Source organism: Vulpes lagopus, chromosome 6, assembly GCF_018345385.1.
Source record: "Vulpes lagopus strain Blue_001 chromosome 6, ASM1834538v1, whole genome shotgun sequence".
Classification (NCBI taxonomy): domain Eukaryota; kingdom Metazoa; phylum Chordata; class Mammalia; order Carnivora; family Canidae; genus Vulpes; species Vulpes lagopus.
The window spans coordinates 115385851-115413506 of NC_054829.1; the positions used below are offsets into that span (position 1 = coordinate 115385851).

General features: G+C 38.4%; 1 protein-coding gene across 2 annotated transcripts in view; it reads right to left on the reverse strand.

Annotated features, from left to right (window-relative positions):
- The window catches only part of TNIP3 (TNFAIP3 interacting protein 3), a 51293-nt gene that overhangs the window by 15331 nt on the left and 8306 nt on the right, over positions 1–27656 (reverse strand). The window contains exons 1-8 of one of the 2 annotated variants that reach the window (XM_041760131.1): positions 19159–19271; positions 18969–19055; positions 15228–15308; positions 13314–13379; positions 11824–11955; positions 9025–9153; positions 3987–4106; positions 996–1121 (exon numbers count right to left, since the gene is read on the reverse strand). In XM_041760131.1, the coding sequence (XP_041616065.1) occupies positions 996–1121; positions 3987–4106; positions 9025–9153; positions 11824–11955; positions 13314–13379; positions 15228–15308; positions 18969–18983 (669 nt within the window). In that variant the 5' untranslated portion in view covers positions 18984–19055; positions 19159–19271. Of the gene's footprint in view, positions 1–995; positions 1122–3986; positions 4107–9024; positions 9154–11823; positions 11956–13313; positions 13380–15227; positions 15309–18968; positions 19056–19158; positions 19272–27656 lie in introns of those variants that run through there. The other variant, XM_041760130.1, reaches the window with a different exon arrangement.

A 27656-nucleotide genomic window follows, 5' to 3' on the forward strand; every position in this document is an offset into this window, starting at 1 on the left:
AAAGCATTTTGTTATGCTTTTGCAACTATTTTATTTCTTTTAATTTCTTAGAAAATGGTTCTGCCGAATAATTTTTGCACGTAAAATTAGAAATTTCAAGCAAATCCTTGAAAAAAATCAGAAAAGAAATTAAATTTAATTCACAGTATATTGTGTATTAGGAAGAAGAGGATTACAAATAGTTAAACATTTCTTTTGAGACCAAGAATCTTGCTGCTCCAGAGCTGTCACAGCATGTCCCACAACAATTTCCTATTTACTGAAAAGCATTGGATGATTTTGTAAATCAAAAATTCTGTGGTTCATTTTCTTTTCTTAGGCCAAAGTTGTGTTAGCTACGTTTTCCTCATTAACATCAATATTTGCCCATCATGCAACTTCCTGAGCCTACTTTTAATATATCCTATTACATCTAATTGTAATATGCTTACATTTAATGTATTCTATTCCAATAAACTGGCTAACGTTATGTGGCTTCCTTGAGAGAGCTCCAGTTACATTTAATTGGGGAGCCCACTGAACAAATTCTTGGTTTCACTGTGTTTTATATATATAAATGACATTTAGAAATATGTATGTTTTTGGAAGACGGGAACATTCCAACATAGCCCAACATAGCCCTCAAAGAAAATGACAAGAGTTTAGAAACAACTTCACTGTGCTGGAGTGTTTTGGATTTGAATTTTGAGTATTAGGTAGTTCAACTCCCATTCTACCAAGATAAATATTATGAGAAAAAGATCAAAAGAATTAGATTTTATAAAAGACTTTGGAATCCAATTTCTTAGGTAACCTCTTAATAGACTTAAGTTAAAAGAAATCTCTAGTCATTTTCATCTCTTTACAAGATAGTTTAAGAATGATTTCATCCCAGGTGCTTACCTCTCAAAGAAAACCAATGTCAATTAAAAGGAGCCAAAGTCTTGATTTTTTTAATGAAAAAAATTAAAAAAATACACATATGCTGGAAAAGATTATTTTGTTTTGACTTATACCTGAGAATTCAGCCTGTTTAACTGGGACTGAGAAGTTTGATTGATTTGCTGTAGCTCCTCTTTCTCTTGATTAAGTCTTTCTCGGTCTGATCGCTCCTTTTTGAAGTCTTCTTCATATATTTGCACCTAGGAAATATTGACTTGCTGTTACTGTTAGCATCCTTTTCTCTAAGCCATTTAAATGATTTCAGAAGAGGTGCTACCTGGGGTTGTTCAATCTGAATAATTCCTATCCTCTTTCCATGAATATTTCTTCATGGTGAGACTCTATCCTAAAGGATATGGTCATAATTCTATCTCTTGCTTTGTTTAGAATGGCAGTTCTCAACTTTGCCTCCTTGAGTATGTGTCAGGAATTTAGAAGTAAAGTAACAACATGGATAGTTTGAGAAAAAAGTGCCCTCACCCATTATTCTGCTGCATATTTCTTTATTGTGATGAGCACCCGTTCCCCCCTTGCCTACTGTTAAGTATCACTATTTTGAAGCAAGTCATCCATCCCCAACACAAGGCTTTGATGTAGGAATAGTGCTTGAAGTTCTAAAAGACAGTTTACTGACAATAGCTGTTAAGTGAAGTCACTAAATATTGGCCTGCCAGTTTCCAAATATAAATAATAAGTTGAATACAAAATAGAATGAAAGTTTCATGTTTGTGGGAGAGCAAAATGTTACTGTTGAAAGGTATTCATTCAAAATTTGCCCCAGTAATTCTGGTGATACATCACTTAAAAAAAAAAGTAACAATATTTTAGTGGAACACCTCTCAAGAAATATTCCAAGTATTCCAAAAAGCAATCAAACCAAAAGAAAAACGGATTTAATCATCATTGTTTTTAACTGACATAGTGTTGACTGATGGCTTGGGGACTAGTATGTGGAACTATGAAAATAAATGAAGCTTAGGGAATGGGATACAGGAATTCCTTTCCAACAATGAGTTAAATTACAACTTACATGGGAACCTAGTAGCTAGATTTTTGTCTATTAATACTAAGATACTCTGCACTTTCACCACCAATAATGCAACACGTTTTAACTAGAGGCTTATTGAAGTCAGTAATAATACAGCAAAATGTAATAGGCAAGAGAGGATAAAATTAAACATGTTATACAGACCTAGATGCAGATGTACATTTTTAATTTTTAAGGTTTTACTCACCAGAAGCATCGAAAGGGAACTACACCCAGCTAAGCTTACATTTTGTTTTGGTTTTGGTTTTGGTTAAGATCTGAGGCTCAATTCCAGACATAGTCAAACTAATGCTCTGTAAACAATTACCAGAGGCATTTGAAATGAGAGAAGCTCATCTGATCAGAACTGAACACTTTATCAAACACAACACTGATAGCAATGTCATCACTTCAGTCATGTGGCCAAGATTCTAGCTCAATTTCTTTGTGAATTTAAATCCTATAGTGTATGTATCATGTAACACTCGGTGGTGATATAGTGATTGTGGGTGTCAAATTAAAAATGTGCACACTTAAAATATGTATGCAAAAAGTTAGCAAAAGAGCCACACAAAAACTAAGGAGATGGATTCTGGACCTCTTGGGAATAATGAAAAAAAGGATACCTGTCATTGTCTGCATCCAATATGAGCTAAGCCATTGCTGTAAACTCTATGCATGTGTAAGAGTGACTCTCTTGCATGTGGGATGCATTATATGAAAGCATCAAAGATGATTCAAGTGTCTGAACATAAGAAGTAGTTTTGTTTTGTTTTGTTTTTTTTCAGAGGAATCCTGTCTAGTGGCAATGATACTTTAGGGGTTGAGAATTTGGCAGAGCTTTAACACTCTGAATACTACCCTTATTCTCTTCATAGGCTTATTTTTGAACTATGTATTTGATCCTGAATGTAATGAGGCAGATTATTCAAATGGGGTTGATAGAAGAGAACATGCAACTTTAGCATCCAATGCTCTGAATTTTCTACACTTACAGATAGGTTACCTCCCATGAAGTGATAACAATAAACAACAACAGCAATAATACAATTGCTTAATTCTTTGGTGTATTGCATCAAAAATCCTTGTAGTTGGCCTTGCTCAAGAGCAAAACAGCCAACAAATCAGTTCCAGGGACATACTTCCCAGCCCTTTGTTCTATAACATCCTCTCCCCCACCGTTAATGTATTACTGACAATGTGTGCTTCAGAGATAGGATTCCTATACTTATCCTATATTTATTGACATCGCCATGAACTGTTCCAGCCCTTTACCTTCATTAGTTTATTTAACCTCTTACAGGAAAAGAGATGTGATATGCATGGGTGGCCCCTCAGCTAAGCCAGCTCCAGCTGGCTGAACTAAATTTAGACCCAAATAGTTTAGGCAGTGCTATGTGCCTATAACTCTATGTTGCTGATACATGCAGAAGCTTACTCCTTTACTCTTCTGTCCACTTGGTGACATGGCGTTGAGGTTGGATGAGGGGGCAGGGGAGCAAGGTGTGGTAGAACAATAAATTGCTAGATAGTGCCATCCATATGTGGCTGTAGATGAAAAGATCTGGCTCTTCAGTCATTGTGATCAATGCAGAATATTCCCTTTAAAAATGCCCTCATGGCCCAAAGGCCTGGAAGCCAGCTGCTACAGAATAACAGCCTAGTTGCTACCATTTTCTGAAAAGGTCCAGGGTTTGGGGTGGTAGTGTTTTCAAAATAAATTGTGTCTACGTGAAACTCTCTAGACCAGTGCTAATAAAATCTCAGCAAAAGGTTAATTAGTAAGCTGTTCCTTTAACTGCATGATCTTGGACAAGCCATTTAACCCATTTGAAACTCGATTCCCTCTGTTAAAAAGTGGGTGTTGGGCTAGCTGTCTATAGTCTCTCATCAAGCTTTAAAATTAGATAATTCTACTGGAAATAAATGCAAAAACTTTGGACACATCTTGAATAGAAAGGTTTCCACATACGTTCAAAGGAGCATGAACAATAGGCCCTGTGTTCTCTACGTGATCATGCCACTTTCAACCTCTCACCTGCTGTTTGAGAACTTCCATTTCTGTTCGCATCTCCTCATGCCTGCACTCCATCTCATACTTTCCCAAATAGTCCTCAGGAAATGAAGAACTCTCGATTTTCAAGGCATCCTGAAGAGCCTGTGTTATAGGATAAGCACGTGGTTGAGCTAAGAGTTACCTATGAATTCTTCTGTAATTGTTACAATGACTCAGATGCCCCCGGGGCAAGACAGAACTCCATTTTTGCTGCTCCTTTTATGACTGAATAACTTCTTTCTCCTTTTTTAGCATACGATTTTTTTTTCATAATCTCTGTCTTTTCTCCGTGACGATCTTATGTTATTCAACTGTCATTGTTATTTAGAAGGGCTTTTGACGTTGATGTCTGGGATCCCCTCCACCAAGTCAACCATGAAAAGAAAACATATCTATAGCATTTCTCCAGATTCTCTGCTTCAATCAAACACATGCTTTATCAATAATGCTCAAACTTTAGAGAGCATCAGAATCACCTAGAGAGGTAGCAAACATGCCCATCCCTGGGCACTCTCCCTAGAGATCCTGAATCAGTAGATCTGAGAGAGGGTCTGAGAATCTGCATTCCTCAAAAGCTGATGTGGCTGGTCCCAGATGACACTGTGATATTTTTGCCATCCAGCCCTGCCCTCGAAAGGAGAGAGGAAACCCACAGAAATGTGAACCCATGCAGATCACTATTCCTTAGATCTATTGTACTGCTGCTCCTCTGTCCTGTCCTCAGTATATAATGCCCTGGCCTAGCCACAGTCATAGTAATTCTCTAATAAAACATTCACTAACTCACTACAGGCTGCAGAGAGTGCCCTGTTCTCTTTTCTTTTTTTTTTTTTTTTTTTTTCTTTAAGAGAGAGAGAGAGCACAAAAGTGTGCAAGTGGGGGTGGCAGGGAGGGGCAGAGGGAGAGGAGAGAGAGAGAAAATCTCAAACAGGCTCCATGCTCAGTATGGAACCCAATGCATGGTTTGATCTCATGACTATGAGACCATGACCTGAGCTGAAACCAAGAGTTGGACACTTAACCAACTGAACCACCCAAGTGCTCCACACTTTCTTGACCTCCAGTACAACTTAGTGATTTCACTGTAGGGTGAGGAGGTGAAGGAAACAAGAGACACTTAGATTTGCCAATAAGATTATCATCATTATTCACTAGACCATGACCTCTTACATACACTATACTTTGTCAGATCATATAAAAGACATTGCCTCTATTCTGAAGACCTTGGTTCATGATGAGTTCAATAACATACCTGCCAAAATTGAGACACAACACACCTCATCCTGGTGTGGTCTAGGAGCCCACATACAATATGACTACTTGCTCATTATCAAATGAGTCCTTTATACAAATAGAAAAGTTTCACTTTCAGAGCTCCAGGATTTCACTTCCTCTGAATTTCTTTGGTAGTTTCAATGATGTTCATTTGATGATAACATTAGTAACTTACTTTCTTGCATTACTGTACAATATGGTCATATAGGTAAGAAAAAAAAAGCATAAGTTACTGTCTTAAATATGTATAGACAGGCTAAGAATTTCCTAATGGATTATCTTTAAACTCTATGGATACTGTGTGGCCTGATGTAGGTATGTATCATTTTTCAGGAAGTTGTAAGAGAAACAAGAACTTTTTTCTTCCTCCAAGAAGAATTTAAAGAAGCAACAAATGTTGTTTAATAACTAACGTTTTGTTAGAATTTGTTGCTAAGCTACAGAATTTTAGGAAGTATCATATTAGTTGAAACTTTTAAAAATGTGTTAGTAGTAATGGAGAGGATCTAGTTTGGGGTGAACCAAATGAGTTAAGATTTGAATTAAAAATGCCGATTTCATATCCTACACCTATGAACAGACTGTTTTTGTGGGTCTTGCTCTATCTGAATTTCCTGGTCTACCTTTCATGTTACTCAGGCTTCTAGAAATTTTGCAAATGAGTCATAAAAGAAAGGTGAGTTTAATCAACATTTATTCCATCTTGGGGTTTTCCAACTGCCTTGAACAAACACCTGTAATCTATTCTAGAATAGTAATTTACTATCAGCACAGGCATACTAAACAGATCTACCCATCCCACCATGGTGAGAATGTTGGACAAATCAACTTTGCCCATGGGTGGCACTGGCTGCCTCACCTCAGGTAATTTCTCTTACTATGGTTAAACATCTGGATTCTCTTCAAGAACTCAATGAAAACAATGCCCCTGGGTATTTCCTTCAAAGCAAATAAGTTGAACTAAGTACACATAGTTGTGTGAACTTCTGAAAAACATATGTTAATTACTAAGCTGACACGCTACAAATTTCTGCTGAGTGAATGGGTCAGCAGACGGTCTGATTGTGCAAGTAGGATGGGCCCCAAATTCCATGCTGCGATGGATGGTATGCACAATCAGCTACCCAAATCAACATTTGGAGTAACTTCTATTTATTACATTGGTTAGGAGAGGAAATAAAAGAAAAAGAAAAGAGAAGAAAAATCTACAGTGTAAAATTCAATAGTAATTTGTAACATTTCATTAGACTGATACATGAACTAAATGAGAAAAAAAACTTTTCATAGCTCATCACTTTATATCTATGCTTTTGAAATTACACTTTAAGGTATAGATGTGGTGGGCAAAATCTTTTCTGGCCTGAAGTACTCTTTTATTTTTATCTGTTTTCACTAGTCATAAATAATGCATTATGCCTGTTAAAGCAGGAAACTCGGGACCAGAATTGGCTATTGAACATATTATGTACTAGCGAAATTATTTAATTAATTCATCCACTCAATAAATATTTAAGAACATATTGTGAAAAAGGCCCTGTTGCTGGCATTTGAAACAGAACAATGAAAAAAGCAGGAAAACTTAGGCCATACTATGACTGTTGTATTTGTGAATCCATGCCTCCAAATAAATACATAATAAAATTGTTTTATAACTGCACTCTTGAGGCACTTGGGTGGCTCAATGGTTGAGCGTCTGCCTTTGGCTCAGGTCCTAGTCCCACATCGGGCTACGTGGAAGGAACCTGCTTATCCCTCTGCCTATGTGTCTGCCTCTCTCTCTGTGTCTCTCATGAATAAATAAAATCTTTTTATAAAAAAACCTGCATTCTTATTAAGGTGAATAAACTAATGAAAACGTTTTTTCAACCCAGAGTTCCATTTTTTTCCTGATTTTAAGAGAAATTAAACATATTAATAGGCCATTAGAAATATCATGAGCCTTCAATACTGTGCCTATTATCCTAACAGGGAAGTCAGTTCTGCAAAAACTCCTACCCCCATGGAATTTACAATCCAGACTTGGAGACAGGGAACAAATCTGATGATAAGAGACACTGAACATATATTGGATATCAATAAATTCCAAAGAAACATTAAATAGGAAATATGCTGGAGTATGTAATTTTAATTAGAATGGCCAGAAAAATCCTCTGAGAAGGTGACATTTATATAAAGACCTGGATTTTGCTTAAATTAATTGTTCTCATTTTCTCCATTTTATTATAATCAGAAGGGTTAAAAAAATTTCCTGACTTTTAAAACATTCTGTTGACTATAGATACAGATACACAAAAAATGAAGGGTACACATAGACATGGGCAAAAACTAGAGTCCAGAGTTCTTGGCTGTTCTAATTTCTACAGGGCTTATATTCATGTGCCAATGTTTACAGAAATGAATTAGAGAACAGAAGAAAACTTATCAAATAATACATCGTAAGTGGGAAAGATTTCACATGTAATCTCAATGCTAGTTCTTGTAATTCATCTGTTGAGGATTTCCAACAGAGAATAAAAGGGAAAAGTTATTTGCCCTAAATTTGTATCTGAACATTGTTTCCTCTCTTAGAGGATAGAGAAGTACATTGTTTATGAAGTCTCTACTTTTCTACTTTCTCCTGACCAGTAACTTGCCTCACAAACAGATCAAATATAGCATCACATTTGTAAAGCATCCTGTCAACTACACAGGCACATTACTTAACGTTAACTTTGAGGATCTTTAAATGATCCTCTGAACACAGGTTACCTACAAGATGCACAGTCCAAAATACAGGCACTGAGCACTTTTTCAAGGCCAGTCACCTATGCTTGTTTTAGAAGGCAATTTCTGTTACTTTGGTCAAGAAATATCTAACATGAGAGACGAGTATCTTGATCTAAACATGTACTAGAAATATTCCTATGATCCACATCTGTTATGACTGTCTGAAAAATCAACAGCAAAGGATTTAATTGCTTCTTTAAGTCAGAAATCCCTTTCCCAGGAAAATTAAGCTATTAGTCCATAAAACTCTCACAGACACACACACACACACACACACACACACACACACACACACACACACAAACTCTCCCTAGTCATCCTTTGGCAGCAATTCACAGGTAGCCCCTTTGATTAGCTAAGTTGAAGCAAAGGCATTTAACCACTTGTGTTTTTCTAACAGAATTGTTCCTCCAACCCCTTCCCCAACCCCAGACCCCACACCCCAATTAAAAGTGAATTTTAGGCTTATTCTATGTTAGGCCACAATCTCAGCCTTGGGCTTGGCATTTAGCATGATTCCATATAGACTGCATCACAGCCAGTTCCATAGCGATGATTTTAAAGAGCAGCCTGTTTCCTCAGGAAACTTTTGTGGTTGACCAAGAGGTCTGCTATTGTTCACAAACACCCACTTGCTTTATGTGGTTCTCGAACTAAAAAAAAAAAAAAAAAAAAAAAGTTCTTTCTGTCTTCTAAATTTTCTCCTTGTTTCTCTTTATCATGCTTATTTGCAAGGACACTAATTTCTTAAAGCCTCCTTAGCCATGTATGCCTGAAAGATGCAGATAGGAGTGTTCTATAAAATTACAGAGAAGCTCTTGTGTAAGCTCCCAAGACTAGTTGCTGCACTGCAGCACAGATTTCGTTGTGACTCTCCATTAGGAATGTGCTTTTTTTTTTTTTTTTTTAAGAAAAAAAAGGAATGTGCTTTTTAGAAGGGATCTCTCCTTCCATCTCCCCAGTCCGACCTGGCTGATACCTTATTGAGGCGTTTTATTTCACATTCGTAATGTTCCTTCTTCTTGCTTACGAGAGCATTTTTTTCCTTCAAAAGCTTATTTTCTTTCTTCAATTCATGTAATTCTTCATTTAGGCTCTCCTTTTCCTTCTGAAGTAAACAAGAAGACAAAATCGAAATCAATAAAATTCAGATGAGATAATATTATAGGAATACTTCCGAAATACAACAAAAACAGGACCTGCTAGATTTCCATTTAATGCTCCATGTAAGCAATATTCTCTGGGTGGAGGGCAGGGTTCAGATAGAGAAAATCTTTCTTTAATCCGTAGTTTTTAATACTAAATTTTATGATGCCAGAAAAAGCTCAAAATCCCCAATCCTCACTTTCAAGGGTCAAATGCGTCCACAGAATAAGTTAGTTCCAATGTACTGTTACAAAGTGACAGTAAGTGACTTAGTAAAAGTAATTAAAGTTCTAAAAAGAAAGAAAAGTGTCATTGCAACAAAAAATAGGAAATATCTCAAAGCTCAATCCTGCCTGCATCATTCTGGACTGAAGACAGGGAGAAGAGGATAAAACTTGAAGCAAATGAGAGCCTTCACTACAGATAATTATTCACCGTATTGTCGTGATTACTACTTTTAAAGGGTAGAGATTTAAAAAAAAAAAAAAAAAGTAGAGATCAATCAGTCCAAAGGCCATCACTCCTGCATGTTCCAGATAACCTTCAGGAAGTCCTGTGTTTTAAAAAACTGAAGCAAGGTCAGTTGCTTTGACACAAGTGGGCTCTGGATTCAGACAACATCTGTCTTCTAATTCTTAATTTTATATTTTACTAAAGATTTTATTTATTTATTCATGAGAGACAGAGGGGGCGGGGGACAGAGACGCAGGCAGAGGGAGAAGCAGGCTCCATGCAGGGAGCCCCACGTGGGACTCGACCCCGGGGACTCCAAGATCACACCTTGGGCCAAAGGCAGGCGCTAAACTGCTGAGCCACCCGGGGATCCCCAATTTTATATTTTAGATAGCAAACTTTTTGTAGAGTGAATTGGATCCTTAACGTCATTCAGATTTTAACCTAATAAGTATTCCAGAATGTAGGTAAATCAAGATGAGAAAATAGCTAATATATATGTTAAAGTATACTATTTTAGTAATTAGTATTTCCCAATATAATTATCAGATTTAAGATATCTAGCTTAGGTGATTCATTTTTTTAAAAAGTGATAACATGTCTATTTGCTTTTCCTTAGAATGGGCTCATACACACTTAGAAAAGGAACTGATCATTTTCTAACTTGGTATAATTTATTTTTTTTTAATATTTATTTATTTATTTATGATAGTCACACAGAGAGAGAGAGGGGCAGAGACACAGGCAGAGGGAGAAGCAGGCTCCATGCACCGGGAGCCCGACGTGGGATTCGATCCCGGGTCTCCAGGATCGCGCCCTGGGCCAAAGGCAGGCGCCAAACCACTGCGCCACCCAGGGATCCCTAACTTGGCATAATTTAAAAGAAAAGGACTTCAACTAGAATATGGTTCCTTCCAAGGGCATGAGGCAACGATTGCCATGATTCCTGATCAGAGTCTAAATGGAAAAGGAAGGGACTGCTCCAGGACCTGAAGGCATTGCTAAACCTTGTTTGCTTTCCTCCCACCCCCTGAGCCCGAGATGCCCTTCCCAAAATAAGAAAATCTACACTGAGGACTGTCTGCACTGATTTTAGGCATTGCCTGAGGATTGGTGTAGGTGTTAAAATACAGCCAATGCCTCACAATATCAGTCACAGGACTTCACCTGAGGAAGCTACCGTTCTTGTTTTATCTTAACATACATAAAAAATGAGAGGCCACTAGAGCTTAAGGTTTTTCTCCCATTTTCTAAGCCCCATAACTAATAATAAAACCAAGAGCATTTTAGGAGAGAAGCCTGTGGCCTTCAGGACCACCATCTTGCTCTCAGCAGGATTAATAAAGACAGAATCTGGGGATCCCGGGGTGGCTCAGCGGTTTAGCGCCTCCTTCAGCCCAGCCCAGGGCGTGACCCTGGAGACCTGGGATCGAGTCCCGCGTCGGGCTCCCTGCATGGAGCCTGCTTCTCCCTCTGCCTGTGTCTCTTCCTCTCTCTCTGATGTGTCTTTCATGAATGAATGAATGAATGAATGAATAAATAAATAAATAAATAAATAAATACAGATAATCTGGAGACAGGGTTCAAGTCCCATGTTCCCAGGTACTAGGTTGGCAAGGTTGGCAGGTCATGCGACCTCTTCACATCTCAGCTTTCTCATCTTTAAAATGGCAAAAAGAGTATTTTCCTCACAGACGGGCCGAGCTAGTTCAATGAGGTGATGAGGGCGAGGCCGTCCCCCAAGTGTATTTCTTATGATCCCAGACGCAAGATCTATCTGTAAAACTGTACGCTGAAAAGCAGCTGTGCGAAGGCAAGAGACTGCCCATCATTATTAACACCCGTAATAGAATAATATACACGAGTCCCAGCAGGGTTGATTCTCTAGGCTGAAATGCTCTAGAAAGGCAGCGCCACGTCCCCGGATCGCCCCCCCCCCCCCCCGCCCGCAGAGCCCCCCCACACGAACGCCCGTCCGCGCGGGCCGCACGGAACAGCCCAGCAGCCCGGGCCTCCCGCTCCGACCGCCGCGCACGCGCGCTGCTCCGCGGCTCCGGGGCCCCGGCGCCCCCCGTGGGCCCCGCCCCAGTGCGCAGTGCGCATGCTCAGCCTTGGGGCGGGGGCGGGGGCGGGGGCGGGGGCGGGGGCGGGGGAGGTCCGCTGCGCGCGCCCCGCCCACCTCCTGGCGCTGCAGCCGCTGGCGGGTCTGGTCGCGCAGCCTGTCGCTGTCCCTCTGACTCTGCTCCCTCTCCTTCTCCTGCGTGCTGAGGAATCTTTCTGCCGTGTCCAGTTTCGTTTTCAGCTCTGCGACCTGGAGAAGTCGTGTACAGAGAGTGGCAGACGCGCCTGCTGAAAGTCACACCCGAGCCCAAGGCCCCCGGTGCCCTCGGGGACAGACGCGCCCCGCTCCTGGGCGGCCCCTCTCGGCAGGTTCCGCTTCCCACCAGCCTTGGATCCGGACAAGTGCAGCTTGAAAAGAGCTTCCTCGGGGCGGGGTGGGGTGGGGGTGGGGGTGGGGGGGGGGATGCAAACCTTGTAACCAGCCTTCAGCCCCTTCCCTCCTTTTCTCCAAACCACACCGCTTCCGAGGGGATAAGGATTTAGACCTTAGGCCGGGACACTTCTGGACCTGCCCTTCTAAACCTAACTCTCAGTATGTGCCTTTTCCTGGCCTGAAAAGGGTCGTAAGTGAGCAAACAGGTCTGCACCAGAAAAAAAAAAACCAAAAACAAAAAACAAAAAACCACCAGACGTGGCTTTTCACTCATCAGTCCTGTGCGATGCTTATGCCGCTACGAAATGCTAAGTTAGTCTTCAAAAGTGATGCGGGTCCAGCAGAGAAGCCTCGGGAAAGGGTGAAGGCCAAAGCTGCGCCCCACTGAACAGAACAGGTGGCCTGACCAACGTGGCCCTGGTGCAGTGGGAACTGTATCCTGCACTTGCTAAATACTTCTGCCTATCAAAATGGGGAAGAAAAGAGCAATATTACTATGTTACTCACTTGTGGTCAGGTTTCTTAATTCTGAATTATTTAGGGAAATTTACTTTTTCTTTTTCTCCCTCTTTGAACGTGGGATAATTTAAAATGATAAATTGACTTTTATCTATTCAGAGGTACGCTCTCCAAAAGGTTTCTCACCAAAGCAAAAGATGCTTGATAGAGAACATACGTTAGGGGAAAAGGGGATGTCCCACTTCCCCTCATACTTTCACTGTTACCATTGTTTATTTCTTTTTCTGTGGAAATAGCTTGTGCTCTCTAGTTAAAGATTTAGAGAACTAGCCTTATATAAAACAGTCTGAACTTTGAACCATCTCTCATGTCACTTGTAACCTTGTGTGTTCCTGGCTGCTAGGAGCAAAGCCAAAGCCAGGATTTTCTGTGAGCTCTGATAAATGTGTGCATAAGAACTCTAGAGACATCTCCAGAGGCTATTTTTAGTACTTTTTAAAAAAAATTTTGCCATGCTCAAGATAATTCACTGATATCTTTCATTAATCTTCAGTACCAAGAGGCCAATAATACACTCAACACCTTTCCCCCACCCGCATCATTTTTCAACAGTTGGCTAGCCACAAATCTCCTTCAGCTGAAATCAGTGAGAATCTTTACAGACTTGGTCCCCAGCTAATTGATTTAAAGCAAATACTAAACAGAGAGGTATTTACCTTTTTTTCATATGACTCTTTCATGCTTCTAAATTGCTGATCCCATTGCTGGTTAACTTCCAGGAGCTGAAATTATTAAAGTTTGGTAAATCAATATGAATCTTTGGCCATTCGGAAATTTGGCCAAAATGGAATCACTTTTTGAGGTTACTAAGATTTCGCAAGCCATGGGTGAAGACAGTATTCCTTCCACCAAATACTGGTAGGGCTGGGATGATTTAATTCAGTACAATCTCCCCATTTTCATAACTGGCTCATATATGAAAAACTATTAGGTACTCAGTATATCTTGCCTAGTCAGCTGAACCATTTATTAGCAGCTTTCAACTCTGCTTAGTTATTTGAATTTTCATCTTTGTTTAACCCAATCAAAATCCTGTAAAAATTTGTGAGTGTTGATGGCTTTATGTAAGATTTATTAATATGTAAAGGGTCTTTTTTTCAAATCTTTCCATATTTTTCTATGTGCTTACATTGATTATTATAATGAAGTATTTCTTTAGCTTTTAAAAACAGAATTTATATTAACAAATTCCAAATCCCAATAACTGATCATGTGCTTAGAATATTATGCTTTTAAAAATCAACACATGATTTGTAATGCATGCGCAATGAATGGATAATACCACCTTTAAATGATTTAGGCTGCAATTTGGAAGCTTTAAAATTATGTACTAGTTAAAAGGAAGAAAAAACACTGTGACCCACGTTTTACTTTTCTTGTAAGGGAAGTCTGTAATTTCCTACATTAAGAGAAATTCCAACACTTTCAATATGGGACAGAGATCAAGAAGATAGTCACAATGACTAAAAAGAAGCAAGATATTCTCCTAATTATAAAATAAAATATATAATTCAGACAGGCAGTCACTAGATAAGTCCTATGCTGGAAATAGATATAGGTATTTAGTAGAGACTATGTAATATTATTATATAAGGATATCTGATCTGTTGGCATCTTAAGGATTAAGGTTAACATTTCTATGTTATAGTACTATTACTCTGCTATTGTTCAGTAATTTTCCAGAATGGCACAATATTTTATGCAGTATCGAAGAGGAGTAGACCTCACCACAGAGAAAACCATGAGGGATGTAACATTTATAATGGTTAAGAAAAGGAATTTAAAAATTGACAAAATACACAGTGCTAAAATTGTTAACACATTTCACCTCTTCATCTGTCAAGAAGAATAGTTTCTAACATTCATTAAACTCAGAAAAATAGAACTCAAAATAGCATCCATCACATCCCTAATGGCATTTTTGAAACAAGCAGGTTTTTTTTATGATAATTACCCCTAACCCCTATGTGGTTGGATGTCCAGCTCATGAAGTCATAGCCCCTAAATCAATTACACTTTAGGCCTTTAACAGTTTGAGTTTCAAGTTGTGTTCAAGTTGCAAGGCATATTGGCACAGATGATAAGCTCACATAGTCCATGTGGAGGAAACATCTAAGTTCTGAGAAAATTTAAGATTATAATTATTGGATTTATGACTTTGTCATTTTTTTTAAAGATCTTATTTATTTATTCATGAGAGACACAAAGAGAGAGAGAAAGAGGCAGAGACACAGGCAGAGGGAGAAGCAGGCTCCATGTAGGGAGCCCGATGCAGGACTCGATCCCGGGGCTCCAGGATCACACCCTGGGTCAAAGGCAGGCACTAAACCACTGAGCCACCCGGGCTGCCCAACTTTGTCATTTTTCACTCATTTACAGACACTGAGAGACTGAGTAAGAGAAATATAGGCGAATAAGAAAAAGCACTCACTTTCAAAATAATGTCATGCAATATCCTAGAGATAAATACTGTGACCCAATAACAAAAATAAGACTCAAGATACACATTCTATTTTATTCTTAGCATTAAATCATGGTACAAGTTGCTTCAACTAGTATTTTTTAATTACCTCTTTTCTCTGTTTTTCCAAGCACCTTATCTTCTGTTCAAGAGAATTTGTCAAGTTCTTTCTGCTTGATGATTGATCACACTTAAAAAATAAAAACAGTGAAACAAAACTCTATAACATAAAGAGTAGAAATGCATTTGGCCAACTCTCCTGCTGCGATTCGTAAAAAAATATCTTATTGTAGTGGTAACAGTCCTCACACCATAGTCCCTCATAGAGACCTATTGATGGATAAGCTTTATATTATGTTTCAGATTCCTTTATATGAAGTAATTGAGAAAATAATTCTCTAATAAATTACAAATGTTATCTATTCAATAGACAAATGAGAAATCAGGATTTAATGAGTTTGGATTTCAATCTCCCTCCACCCCACCACCAAAAAAAGAAAACTAAGAGTACAGTTCTTATGGAAATCAGGTTAAGTTTCATGGATATATTTTGGATATTTACATTAAGTAATAAACATTTCTTAAAAAAAGTCACTTCTGTAGATGTGTCCATATCTGAAGAGCTGCCCTGGTAAAAGTCAGAGGAATGATAGAACTGTCAAGAAAAAAAAGACGAATAGATATAACTTAAAGGCAGCAAATTGATTCTAAGACTATAATAAATTAGTTACCTCAATATCCATCATATAATTATGTTATAGAGAGGTTGGCATCGAGGTTGGTTATCTGGTGTATTGCAATTTTAACCAGCCCTTTGAATAAAGCCAGTAGGTTATACATTTAGATAAATAATAAATCATTGGCACAGCAAAAAAGTTAACCACCTTTCTCTTCAGCTTTTTTTTTTTTTTCTTCCAGCATTGGGGGTATTTATTTAAAGAAAGCACAAAAGCTCTGGAAACTGTGGGCCATCTGTCTAAATGGACCACCAACAAAGTTCACTTAAGTGCTGTTTTCTCTATACTAACTCAATAGTCTTGTTACCATCTCATTTCTGAGTCATATAAACAATACAATGAATCTGGTGATGAGGATACTCCTAAGTCTGCTATTCAGTTTTAGGCCCCATAGTTATATGTAAATTGATTACAGATATTCACGAACAATTAAATCTTTTTAAAATGTGTTGGCTTTCATCAAAAACATGTATAGGAAGTGTTCTTTTACAATCACCATGGGATTTCAAGGCCTTTTTTTCATTAGAAATGATTTATAAAACTATTTTTCTATCTTTTCCTTACTTATCTATGTCTCACTCAATGTTTTAGGACTGGATGATACTTTATATCTTTATAAATTCTGTTCTCAGTTTTCTTAGCTTCTTCTTATTCAGACCCATGTACAATTAGGACCACATTTTAAAAGAGAAAATCTTCTGTGGGTCAATAAATTCAGAATTATTATACTTACTTCTGACCTTAAAAAGCTGATTTGGCTGAGTTCTGAAAGTAACATCAAAATCTAGGTGACAGGGGCACCTGGGTTGCTCAGTTGGTTGTTTGCCTTTGGCTCGGGTCATGATCTTGGGGGTCCTGGGATCATGGCTCAGGTCATAATCTCTGGGGTCTTGAGATGGAGCCTTGCATCAGGCTCCCTGCTCAGGGGGAAGCCTGCTTCTCCTTCTGCCTCTCTTCCTGCTCACACTCTCTCAAATAAACAAATAAATAAAATCTCAAAAAAAAAAAAAAAAAAGTCCAGGTGATAATATATTGGGTCTTATAAGGGCTTTCCATTTTTTATGTAGTCTAGACTCGTTCTGCATCAGAACAGGCTATTAGGTACTTTGACATGAAAAATGCTATGAGCCAACTGTATTTAGGGTGGCCTGAGCTCAGCAAAGCAGAGGTACAGTGAGAAGATTCCAATCCAGTGGTTCTTAGTACAAGAACACAGAAAAGTCACTGTGGGATCTTGCTAAACACACGGCACCATGAATACTGAAACAGAATTTCTGAAAAGGGAATCATAGCACCTCCATTTTCTTCTTAATAGACATTTTTTTAGAGCAGTTTTAGGTTCACAGCAAAATCTACTGGAAGAAGGGGCAGAGATTTCCCATATGCCTGCTGCCCCCATACCTATTTACACATTATTGACATCTCCTACCAGAGCCCTGCATTTGTTGTATTTGATGAACCTTTATGGACACGTCACCCAAATCTGTAGTTTACATCAGGGTTCATTCTTGGTGTTGTACATTCTATGAGTCTGAACAAATGTATAATGACATTGTAATATCAGAATAATTTCACTGCCCTAAAAATCCTTTGTGCTCTGCCTATTTATCCCACCTATTTTTAATAAATTTCAGAAGTTATAGTAATTCTATACTAAAGTTCAAGTTTCTCCTATTCCAGGCTATGCTTGGAAACACAGACTTGGGGTCCTCAGAAAGTCTCCTTTCTATTTGTGATATAGACAAAAAAAAAAAATCTGTGACCAATAAATATTTGTATGACCCAGCCTTCCAGGAATCCTGATTAAGAGTAATTAGAGTGTGTTTTTTTGGCATATAAGATTTTCTCTGGAAAGAAATTGTAAAACATTTGGACTTTGTTTTTTATTTTGTAAATAAGAGTTACTGAAAAGCTAGATACTAAATCTGTGTGTGAGAGAAAAGCACAGTAATAGGAATTGCTTATAAGCAGTAAATATATCACAAGGGGTTTCTCTGGAGATTAATTAACGTGTTACCATATGTCTCGGGTATGTATTAAAATGAAGCAAAGTCAATCAAACACAAAGTTTTGGCAGAATTTTCCATTTGTATTTGCTTTATCTACCAGCTGCTAATGGAGGCATCTGATGTTTCAATAAATACAAAGATTTTTAGTCATTGGTTCTACTAAGGGCCCACTTACACAACAATTATTCTTTGTGTAGTGGAATCTGTGCTTAAAGTATCTGTGTATTTCTTTCTCACTTACCGGAACACCTGGACAAACTTCTAGGATATTCAAATTCTGATCCTGCTAAATTAGGTATCTAAATGAACCAAAGAGTTCCACTTAGTTTGCTATTATTATACCTCAGTAATCTCTAAAAAGAACCTTATTTATTTTTTAAAATGATTTGATTTATTTGGGAGAGAGAGAAAGAGAGAGAGAGAGAGAAAGCAGGGGGAAGGGCAGGGAGAGGGAGAAGCAGATTCCCCACGAAGCAGAGACCCTAATGCAAGGCTCCATCCCAGGGCACAGGGATCATGACCTGAGCCAAAGGCAGACACTTAACCGACTGAGCCACCCAGGCTCTCCTGAAAAGAACTTTAAGAAAGCACATTCATTCATTCGTTCATTTGATAACTATCTCTGGCAGTAACCAGTAACCCAACAAAAACCATGGTATTAATTGTACATTAATTAATTAACCATGGTTAATTACATGTATACATGTATGTACAAACATACATGTTTTACTACGGCTACTCTTTTGCTCTATGTTCTATTTCCAACTACACCACTATTCTTTTTTAAAATTTACATTGAACCAAATTTCTCTACATCAAGAGCAAAATATGGAGCCCACTGAACTGGGGAGCTGAAAGGACTTTGGACAGGACTTAATCTCACTTTGCAAAACAAGAAATATAGCTTAGAGGGATCAAAGGAAATCCAATGGACACCAAATATTTTTTCCTTGTTAAATAACATTGATCAAAATTACACTGCAGGTATTATCTAAAGAAAGCAAACTAGCCATTTCTACTCCTATTTGTCATTGCATAATTAACTATTAGAAATGCAATCGATGTTAGATATGGTCAATTCATCCCCTAGAAATGTGTTCTTACCTCTGCATGCTCCATAGAACCTTCTGCAGCACTCACTTTAGTTGTGCCCTGTACAAAATGTGCCAGGGAAGCTGTTTTTCCTGGAATCTTGGAAGACAGGGAGAAAAAGAGAAAGAAAATGTCTCCTGCGGTATCTTTTAAAATGAGATCAAATATACAAAATTTTAAAAAGACCACACAGTTAACTCACGATAGAGAATAACAGCAATAGTTTTTCGTTAAAAATAAACAGAAGTGACTCTGTATATGATTTACAGAGAATAAGGTCATAAGCACAGCATCTGTGATTTTAACTTTTCTTCTCTTCCAGCTAGGGATTTCCCAGGATGTCTCAAGGTCACAGGCTGTGACTAAGACAGTCTTATTAGCCTTGCCTATGGTACGTAAATTGTCATTCTTCCTTTACTGGCAGTTTCTCCCACTGGAGGAGGAAGTTACCACAGTAAGCCTGGGCAAACCAAGTCTTTCTTCAGTAGCCAAACTGCCATAACTTCATTGTATTTCCCAGAGAATTAGGTAACTGTTGACTTTTTTGACAACTCGGTTACTTGCTTCCCTAAAGGCAAGATTTTCTGGCAATGCTTTCTTACTGTGAGCTTAGCCCTGTGGAACTTAATGAATCATATGCAATTCTGTAAGTGCTACTAATTCCTATGGATCTAAAAAAGAAAATTCATTACAACAAAAACGGGCATTGTTTGCAAAGCTAATCTTTTATATTGGCAGAAAGTTTAAACTCAGTTCTCAAGTCTAAGACTGTCTTTTCCACAGGTCAAATCCAGATTTTCTCCATGATCCATTTGTGGTTCAAGCTTTTCCTCTGCACTAACATTTTAGTGTTAACTAGTTGACTCATCATTTTACCAGGCATTGAGGTAATGGAATACTGGGTAGTCAGATAAAAGCATGAAATGACGGATGCTTGGAGCTACACAAATGGGTCATGGTAGACCAGAAGACCTCAGTCTGGTCTTGTTAGAGAGGAAGGAAAAAAGAGCCAAGAATATAGAAAAAAAAAAAAAGAACGTATTGCTGAAGAAAGACAAGAATTTATAGTCAATCACTTAATTTACATTTTTCTTTATACCTTCCTATGACATAGCCTCTTGTATGTGGGATAAATCCTAAAACTCCTGAAGTTCAAACTCTCTCAAAGAGAAAGGTGGCCAAGATTTGGTTGTCTTTTTTTCTCTTTCATATCTTCCACTACTTCCCAACTCTTCCTGTGCTCCAGCCATCCTGAATCCCTTTCATTTCCTGAGAAAGTCGTTTGTCTAACACATGCTGCTTTCTCTGCCCAGAACATTCCCTCCTCTGAGCTCCCTCCAACCAGTTGACCTGGAAAACTTGGCTAATGCTTCCCTTGCCCATGGCCTTATTTGACCTCTTTCTACCAACCAAGCAGAGCCCTTACTTAGCATTTGTAATAGTTTATTTACATGTTTGCAGGGTCACCTCTGTACCTACAGTACCCTGACACGCAGCAGGTGTTCAACGCATTCTCCTGAATGAATAAATTGGTGTATATCCGCGTGCCGAATGTATAGATTTTTTTGCTGTGTGTGTGTGCGTGTGTACATGGTTTTGTTTTCTGCTGGTCTCCTGATCTGTTTTGGAGGTCCACTTGAGTGAAATGGAGTGATGTTTCCTTAAGGCAAGCTCCAAAAAATGCAGGTGGGAATCAAATTGTTCAGATTTCTAAAAGTAAAAGTTATGACGCACATATGATCTGATTTTAGGGTATATAAGCAGAGATTTCCTGGAGACTGACACTTCATTAACACTGAAACCTCATCAAAAAAGGAAAAAGAAAAACTATAACATGAAAATATTTTCTTCTGATCCTCCTCCCCACATACATATATATATAGAGAGATAGATAGATACAGATATTTTATATTTATCTGTATTATTCAAGGTTCCATTCAGCTTTATCTGTATATTTGGTAATAATAAACCCAGTGGGTGTGGTAACATTAACATAGAGGAGTGACTGGAAAGAACATTTTTTGCCAGAAAGTACTGTCCTTGGCCTTGGTGTCTTTTGGGTCTCTTCTGTACGGGTTTCCTGATGCACACTCATTATTGCAGCACAGCATGGTGTGATGGCTTCTACTGAATGGAAATCCTCTACTTTTGCATTTTCATGAAAATTCCTCTGCCTCTTCTGCTGTGTAGTTTTACAGTAGACAGATTTTCTATTAGCTCCAGAGAACCGTGTGGTAATTTATGAATTAGCAATAACTCTTCTGGAGAGCCCCAAGTTTGGTTTGAGAAAAGAGGAACTTGCACTAGGGCCAGTCTGAGAAATGTACTGCATATTTTCTGTTACACATGCCCTCCTCACCTCACCTCCCGCCCTCTCGCATGTGCTACATACATTAGAGTCTGGCTTTTCATTAAGCTTTGTTTCGTGAGAAGTCTTACTAGCAGCAATAACCCTCAGAGAAAAAGGCATGCCACTCCATGTTTCCAAAAGGATCCTGAAGAGTCCTCATTCTCAAGTGATTAAAATATTACACAGAGGAAAATAATGAACAAAGAAGAGATATAGTGAAGAAAAAGGAATGAGGAACAACCAGTCACGGGTCTGTAACTGTCACTTGAGTTGATAATTCTTTCAAAACTAGTTTAAGACAGATAATCACATTTCTATAAATGCCTGGGAGCATTCTTTGCCAGGTAAAATAAACATTTTTTTTTTTCTATCCTTTAGAATGAGGGTTGAAACCCTCCTTTGCTTCCTGAACCTGCTTTAGCATGAGGGTTGAAACCTTCCTTTGCTTCTTGAGCCTGCTTGCACAAAATTTTAAGGGAGTGTGCTATCCAGGGGATGCAAAGGTCTGAATGGAGTCAGCTCATTTGGATTCATAACTTGGCTGTACCATTCACTACCTGTGACTGTGGGCATGAGGCTTCAGACTTCTGAGGGTCGACTTCCACATTTGTAAGATAAGAGTAGTAACAGTGTCCTCCTCCTGGGGACACAATGGTATCCTCCTTGCTCTCTGTGATAACACATATAAAAGCTTAGATATTAATAACAATATGATCTTAAAGATAGGGGTAGTGACAAATTATTTGTGCAACAAATACTACCAATCATTTGTGTTTCCTTTGGCACTGGGTAGATGCCAAAGGATAATAAGCAAAAGTCCCTGTTTCTAATGAAGTTAATGTATACACACATATGTGCACATGCACACACACACCTTCGTGGAAGGATTCAGAGGAGAGAGAGCTCATTCTCAGCCTTGTTATGGAAGGAGCTTCAGTTCCCACTGGGCATTGAAAGGTGGATGGAATTTTGATAGATGGTGAAAGCTGAAGTATGTTGTTATAATGTGAGCAACATAAACAGAACAGAAGTGGACAAACCTAAGTATAAAGGATTCTAACAAGCTCAATGTGACTAAGTAGAGCTCATCTAAAGTTGATTTGGATCAAACTGTGAAAGGCTTTACATTGCACATTAAGAAATTTTGGCTTTATTGCATAAGCCATGGGGAGCCACTGAAGACCCCTGAGAGAAGGAACTTTACGTGATCAACGTGTCTTTTTCCGAAAAAGGAACCTGGATATATGCATTATATACCATATGAGTGAGGTTGACAACCACTTGATAGATATTATCAAAAATAGTATTTGAAATACTTAACGGCTTGTGGTCCTCCAAATATTTAATGGTCAATTCATTTAGGACACTCAGAATGAATCAGCCAGACTCCGCTATTAATCACACTCTTGTCATCTCTATTTGGATGCATCTCCTTCTCCACTTGTATAAGACGTATTTCCTGTTCTTCCCCATAAAACTTGTCTTCCTCATCACAGTCAATGGCAACTTTCATGATCTATAGTTTATAAATCTTGGAGTTGATATATTTGATTCCTTTTCCTCTCATAACCTGTATCCAATTTATCTGAATATTTTGTAGGCATTTTGAAAACATACAAGAAGGGAGAGCAGCGCATTGGCACTAGACCCTAGAGGCTTCCTCGGTTCAATGAGGGAGTGGCAGGGTCCAATAGACAGACCTTTTTACAACTTTTTTTTTTGAAATGGGAACTTTAGTGTTTGTGTCCTAATTTCACTCATATGAACATTTTTAGAGAACATCCAGTAATGGCTGAAATCTGTCTCTGTGTCATATCCTCCTTTTATGTGACCTTGGGTAAGATGCTTCATATCTTTGCACTGATCAAGCCCCCCTCAGCCCTTAGGTGCAATCATCTAATAGCCTCTGTGCTTCCACTCATGCTCCTCCCCCCACCCCCATCCCACCATCTATTATTAATATAGGAGCTATCGTGAGTCTTTAAAAATATGCCATTTAGGGTCATCCCTCTGCACAAAACCTTTCAGAGACTTCTCATCTCACTCAGAGCGAAAGTAGAACTCCATAGATCGCCCACAAGGCCCTCGCCTGTGCTTCCCTGACTTCTTTCTCACTCCTCTTCCCTTTGCTCACTCTGCTTTCTGTCTTGTCCACACTGCTGCTCCACAAACCTGCTGTGCACCTCCTAGAACTGTTTTTCCCTTAGATACCTCCATGGCTCACCCCCTCACCTTCAACAGGGGATTGCTTAAATGGCACCTGTTTCTTGATTTTAAGTTGCTCTCCACTCCAGCACTTTCTATCTTTGTTGCCATTTTTTTCTGTAGTGCCATATATAACACCATAGATTTTTCTCCTTTGTTACCTCGCACCATTAGAATGTAACCTCCACTGATAATAATTTTTGTCTGTTATCTTCATTCCATATTCCTCAAATCTAAGATAATGTCTATTATTTTAGTGCCTACTCAAGTACACAAAATGCTCAGGACACCCATAAAGCCTCCCCTCTACCCAAAACTAAATCAAGAATATTCCTGAATCAGCTATCTTCTTAAGATATTATAAAAGATCTAAGGATAAAAACCTTCAACTTTTTGGGCTCCAAACTAGGAAATCACCTGTCCTTCAGACTCCAAGTTTGGGCTTGGACCAGGAGAGTCAGGTGAGAGAAGTGTCCCAAATTCTATAACATCATGGGAGATATAAGCTTTTGTCCCCCCAGCTTAAAACTCTGAAGCAATTCCTTCAGGAAATTTAGAAATGTTGCTTGAAGTCTGTCCCCACTATTCACTTTTAGTTTTTAGTGCATATCAAATATATCATAGGGCAAATTGGTTTTTGCTGACTAGTCTGTAGTCTTAATGAAACTGAAGACTTCATGCAACTTCCACGTCTGAAGATTTCTCAGGGTTTCACAAAGCAGCAAACACTCTGAGCCAGCTAGACTATCAGCCCCTGCTTTGAAGGCTCCCCTAGTTCTTCAGAGCAGATAGTTCCTCCTTTATGATCCCAGAGTGCTTTGTGAAGCATCGATTCCAGCATTTACAGTAAAACAGTCATTAGTTTTATGTACCTTTCTCTTCTGAGAAGCTGTAAGCTTCTTGAAGGTAGGAGCCAACATAATACCTTCAGGGTTCAGAGGAGTGATACCATTCTTTTATTGAAAAAATCAGTTTATGCATGAATCATCAGTAGGAAATCATAGCACACCTCCACTTCTAAGAATATGGCCCAGAGGAGAATGATCACAGTGACACACAAAGCTATATATATATTGTCTCCAAATCAGAAAAGATCAAGTACGAGTATCAACCCATTTTTAAAACACTGCTCTAATTCAGTGTGTTTTTTTTAATTCATTTTATAGGTAAATATTTTAGGTAAATATCCCATCCTTTCCTATTTCCTGTATATATTTGCCTCCATACAAATCCTGATTTAAATTTTTTTTCTCTTAACCTTGGTTACTGTTTAATAAATAAACAATATAAATGATTGCACATGCTATGGGAGGATTTTTAAAAGGCATAAATGTGGTCTTCAATAACATTTCCTTTATTTTTACAGTGTTTTATTGCATCTTATAAGTTAATATCTTGATGCATTAACTGATGATCCCTCCAAATAGGCATTGCTCTTTGTTTTAGGTAACTAATCCTTTCTTTGCTTGGTTAATGATATCTTTTGCCTCCAGGGTTGATTAAGTTTGCCATTGAATGCAAAAGAAAAAACAGTCCGTGTTCAATCTTTGATTTTTCAAAATAGACTCTCCAAACTCTAGGGGCCATCGTGAAAACCAAAGCCTTGAATTGTAAAAGCTAATTTTTTTCCTGAAAACTATGATTAATTTATTTAAGACTAATTCCTCTTTTGCAGTTTATTTTGAAATGCCTCAAAAAATTACATGGATTGATGCATGCAAAGAAGGGTGAGTAGGTGGACAGATGCATGGTAAACAAGCAGAGTAGAAGGTTGGTGGCAACATTTAGGTGGTTGGACATACAGGTATATACCATAAAATCCTTTCAACTTGGCTATATATTTGAAACTTTCAGAACAAAATGTTTGAGAAAAAGTCAGAATCCAGGCCTAAATTTTATGCCATTAACAACTGATAGAAACAATGGTAGATGGAAAAGTCAATATAACTTTTTCCTTATCTCCTCCACCCCCCACTCCCTCATCAAAGAATAGATAAGGTTTCATGGCCTGAGGGAAAATGAGACAAGATCAGGGAAGAAGAGTATTTGGATGGTTGTGAGGGCTTGTGAAAAAACGGAACTCTACTCTCCTACTTCTAGGGACTCATCCATCATCTATCCAACTGCCCAGATTGAACAGCAAAGAGCAGAAACAGCTCCAGCCTCACCCTCTGGGTTAAGCCTGGGGAAGGGGCAAGTCTTGAAGAGAATTTCTCCATACCACCACGGTACCTAGCTAGACTTTGTGGCATGTCTATGTCCTGAGACAGCTCAACCCCAGAGTGCTGTGGAAGCAGAAGCAGAAATTTCCTACATTTCCGGAGAAGAATGCAAAAATGATTAACTGAGAAGGATGCAGTATTTACCATGTGGAATAGGAGGTAAAATGAATGACATAGAAGCTTCAGTGACTGCCAGTGAAGATATAGGCCAGTGAAAAGAGCTTAAGGAGTGGTTTACATTAGTGCATTGATTGCTGCAACCTAAAATGCCTTTACCGTAAAGTTGCCAGAAAAATGTAGATAAATTTGGATTCCAGGTATACATTTTCTTTTTTTTTGTATAGGTAAGACCCATGTAATATTTCATTGTTTGTCTGAAATTCAAAGTTAACTGGGTATCCTATATTCTTATTTGCTACATCTGACAATCCTACTCCACCTGGATTACTTCACAAAATATGCTTCACAGATCCTATGTGCCATTATGGGAAGAAGGAGGGAGAGAAGAAAAGTCCTGCAGTATAAATTGCCTGAGAAACCAATAAAGTAGCTGACATCTCTGGTAGCCAACCAGATTAAATTATCTTCTAAGAGACAGGATGGGAGTCCTAGTCCTAAATTCAGTTTAGAAAAATATATAATATTTTTATATATTTTAAATAATAATCTTGCACACATGAGTTCTGTGGTTTGGAGAATTTTATTTGCTTTAATTTGAACTTCATAACAGTCCTATATGGTTGTCAGGAGAGTGTCTTTGACAGCAACAAGGATTTAGTTGAAATTCAGACATGTTCAGTTCCTAGCTCATGGTCATTACATGACAAGCAGGTAGCTGCACCCCTACCAGAGTTCACTTAGTCCCCCAGGTTGATTCCCTGCAAAGAACCTTTTACCTAGATGGGAGAGATAGGAATAACACAGTTGGAAATTACTGGACCTCCTGTGCTTATCATGTACTTATTTGATGCAGGAGCCTGAGCCATTAAGGAATAGAATTCAGGAAAGTTTCAAAGGTGTGGAGCTTTCTTAAAGGCTAGATATTAATTGCTTGACCTCAGGGGTCATATCCAAACAAAAATCTTACCAATTTATACCACTCAATGCCTAGAGATTAATTTCTACAAGGAATAACTAGTCATCAGCAAAGAGAAATTTAGCTGCCAAAAACTATAATCCTATCTGAATTAAAAATTTTGTTTTCTCTTTTCAGTAAGGACATTAATTCCTTATCACTATATCAATGCAGATAATTTTATTTTTCTCATACTTTGCTCATGTGTTGACCTCACCTGCATTCATGTATGCATTCTTATAATAAGTATCTATTGATTATGGATATGATCGGGCACTGCGCTAAGTATGGGGATATAAAAACAAACAAAACAGACGTGACTTTCACACATTTTCTGGTTTTTGAATATAAATCTAAAGATCAGAGGGACTACTCCATTGCTGATGGAACTGTTTCTGCAGCATTTCATGATCAACAAACTTGGACATTTCCTGTAAAAGAGATTACTTTCTTCCTTAGACAATACATACCAACATCATATGCATGGATTTGGATACTATTTTAAAACAAAAAATTATAACTATGTATAATTATGGAAAAGCAAGTGTACATAAAGATGATGCTGGAGGGGTTCCTGGGAAGCTCAGTGAGTTAAGTATCTGACTCTTAGTTTCAGGTCAGGTCATGATATCAGGGTCATGGGATCAAGTCCTGGGATGGGCTCTGCACTCAACGTGGAGTCTGCTTGTCCCTCTTTCTCTGTTCCTATCCCCTGCTCATGCTCTCTCTGTGTCTCTCTCTCTCAAATAAATAAATAAATAAATAAAGTCTAAAAAAAAAGATGACGCTGGAATAAAGAGGACCTATGGTGATGATGCAGCAGAAACACAGGTGATGCAGAGTGCATA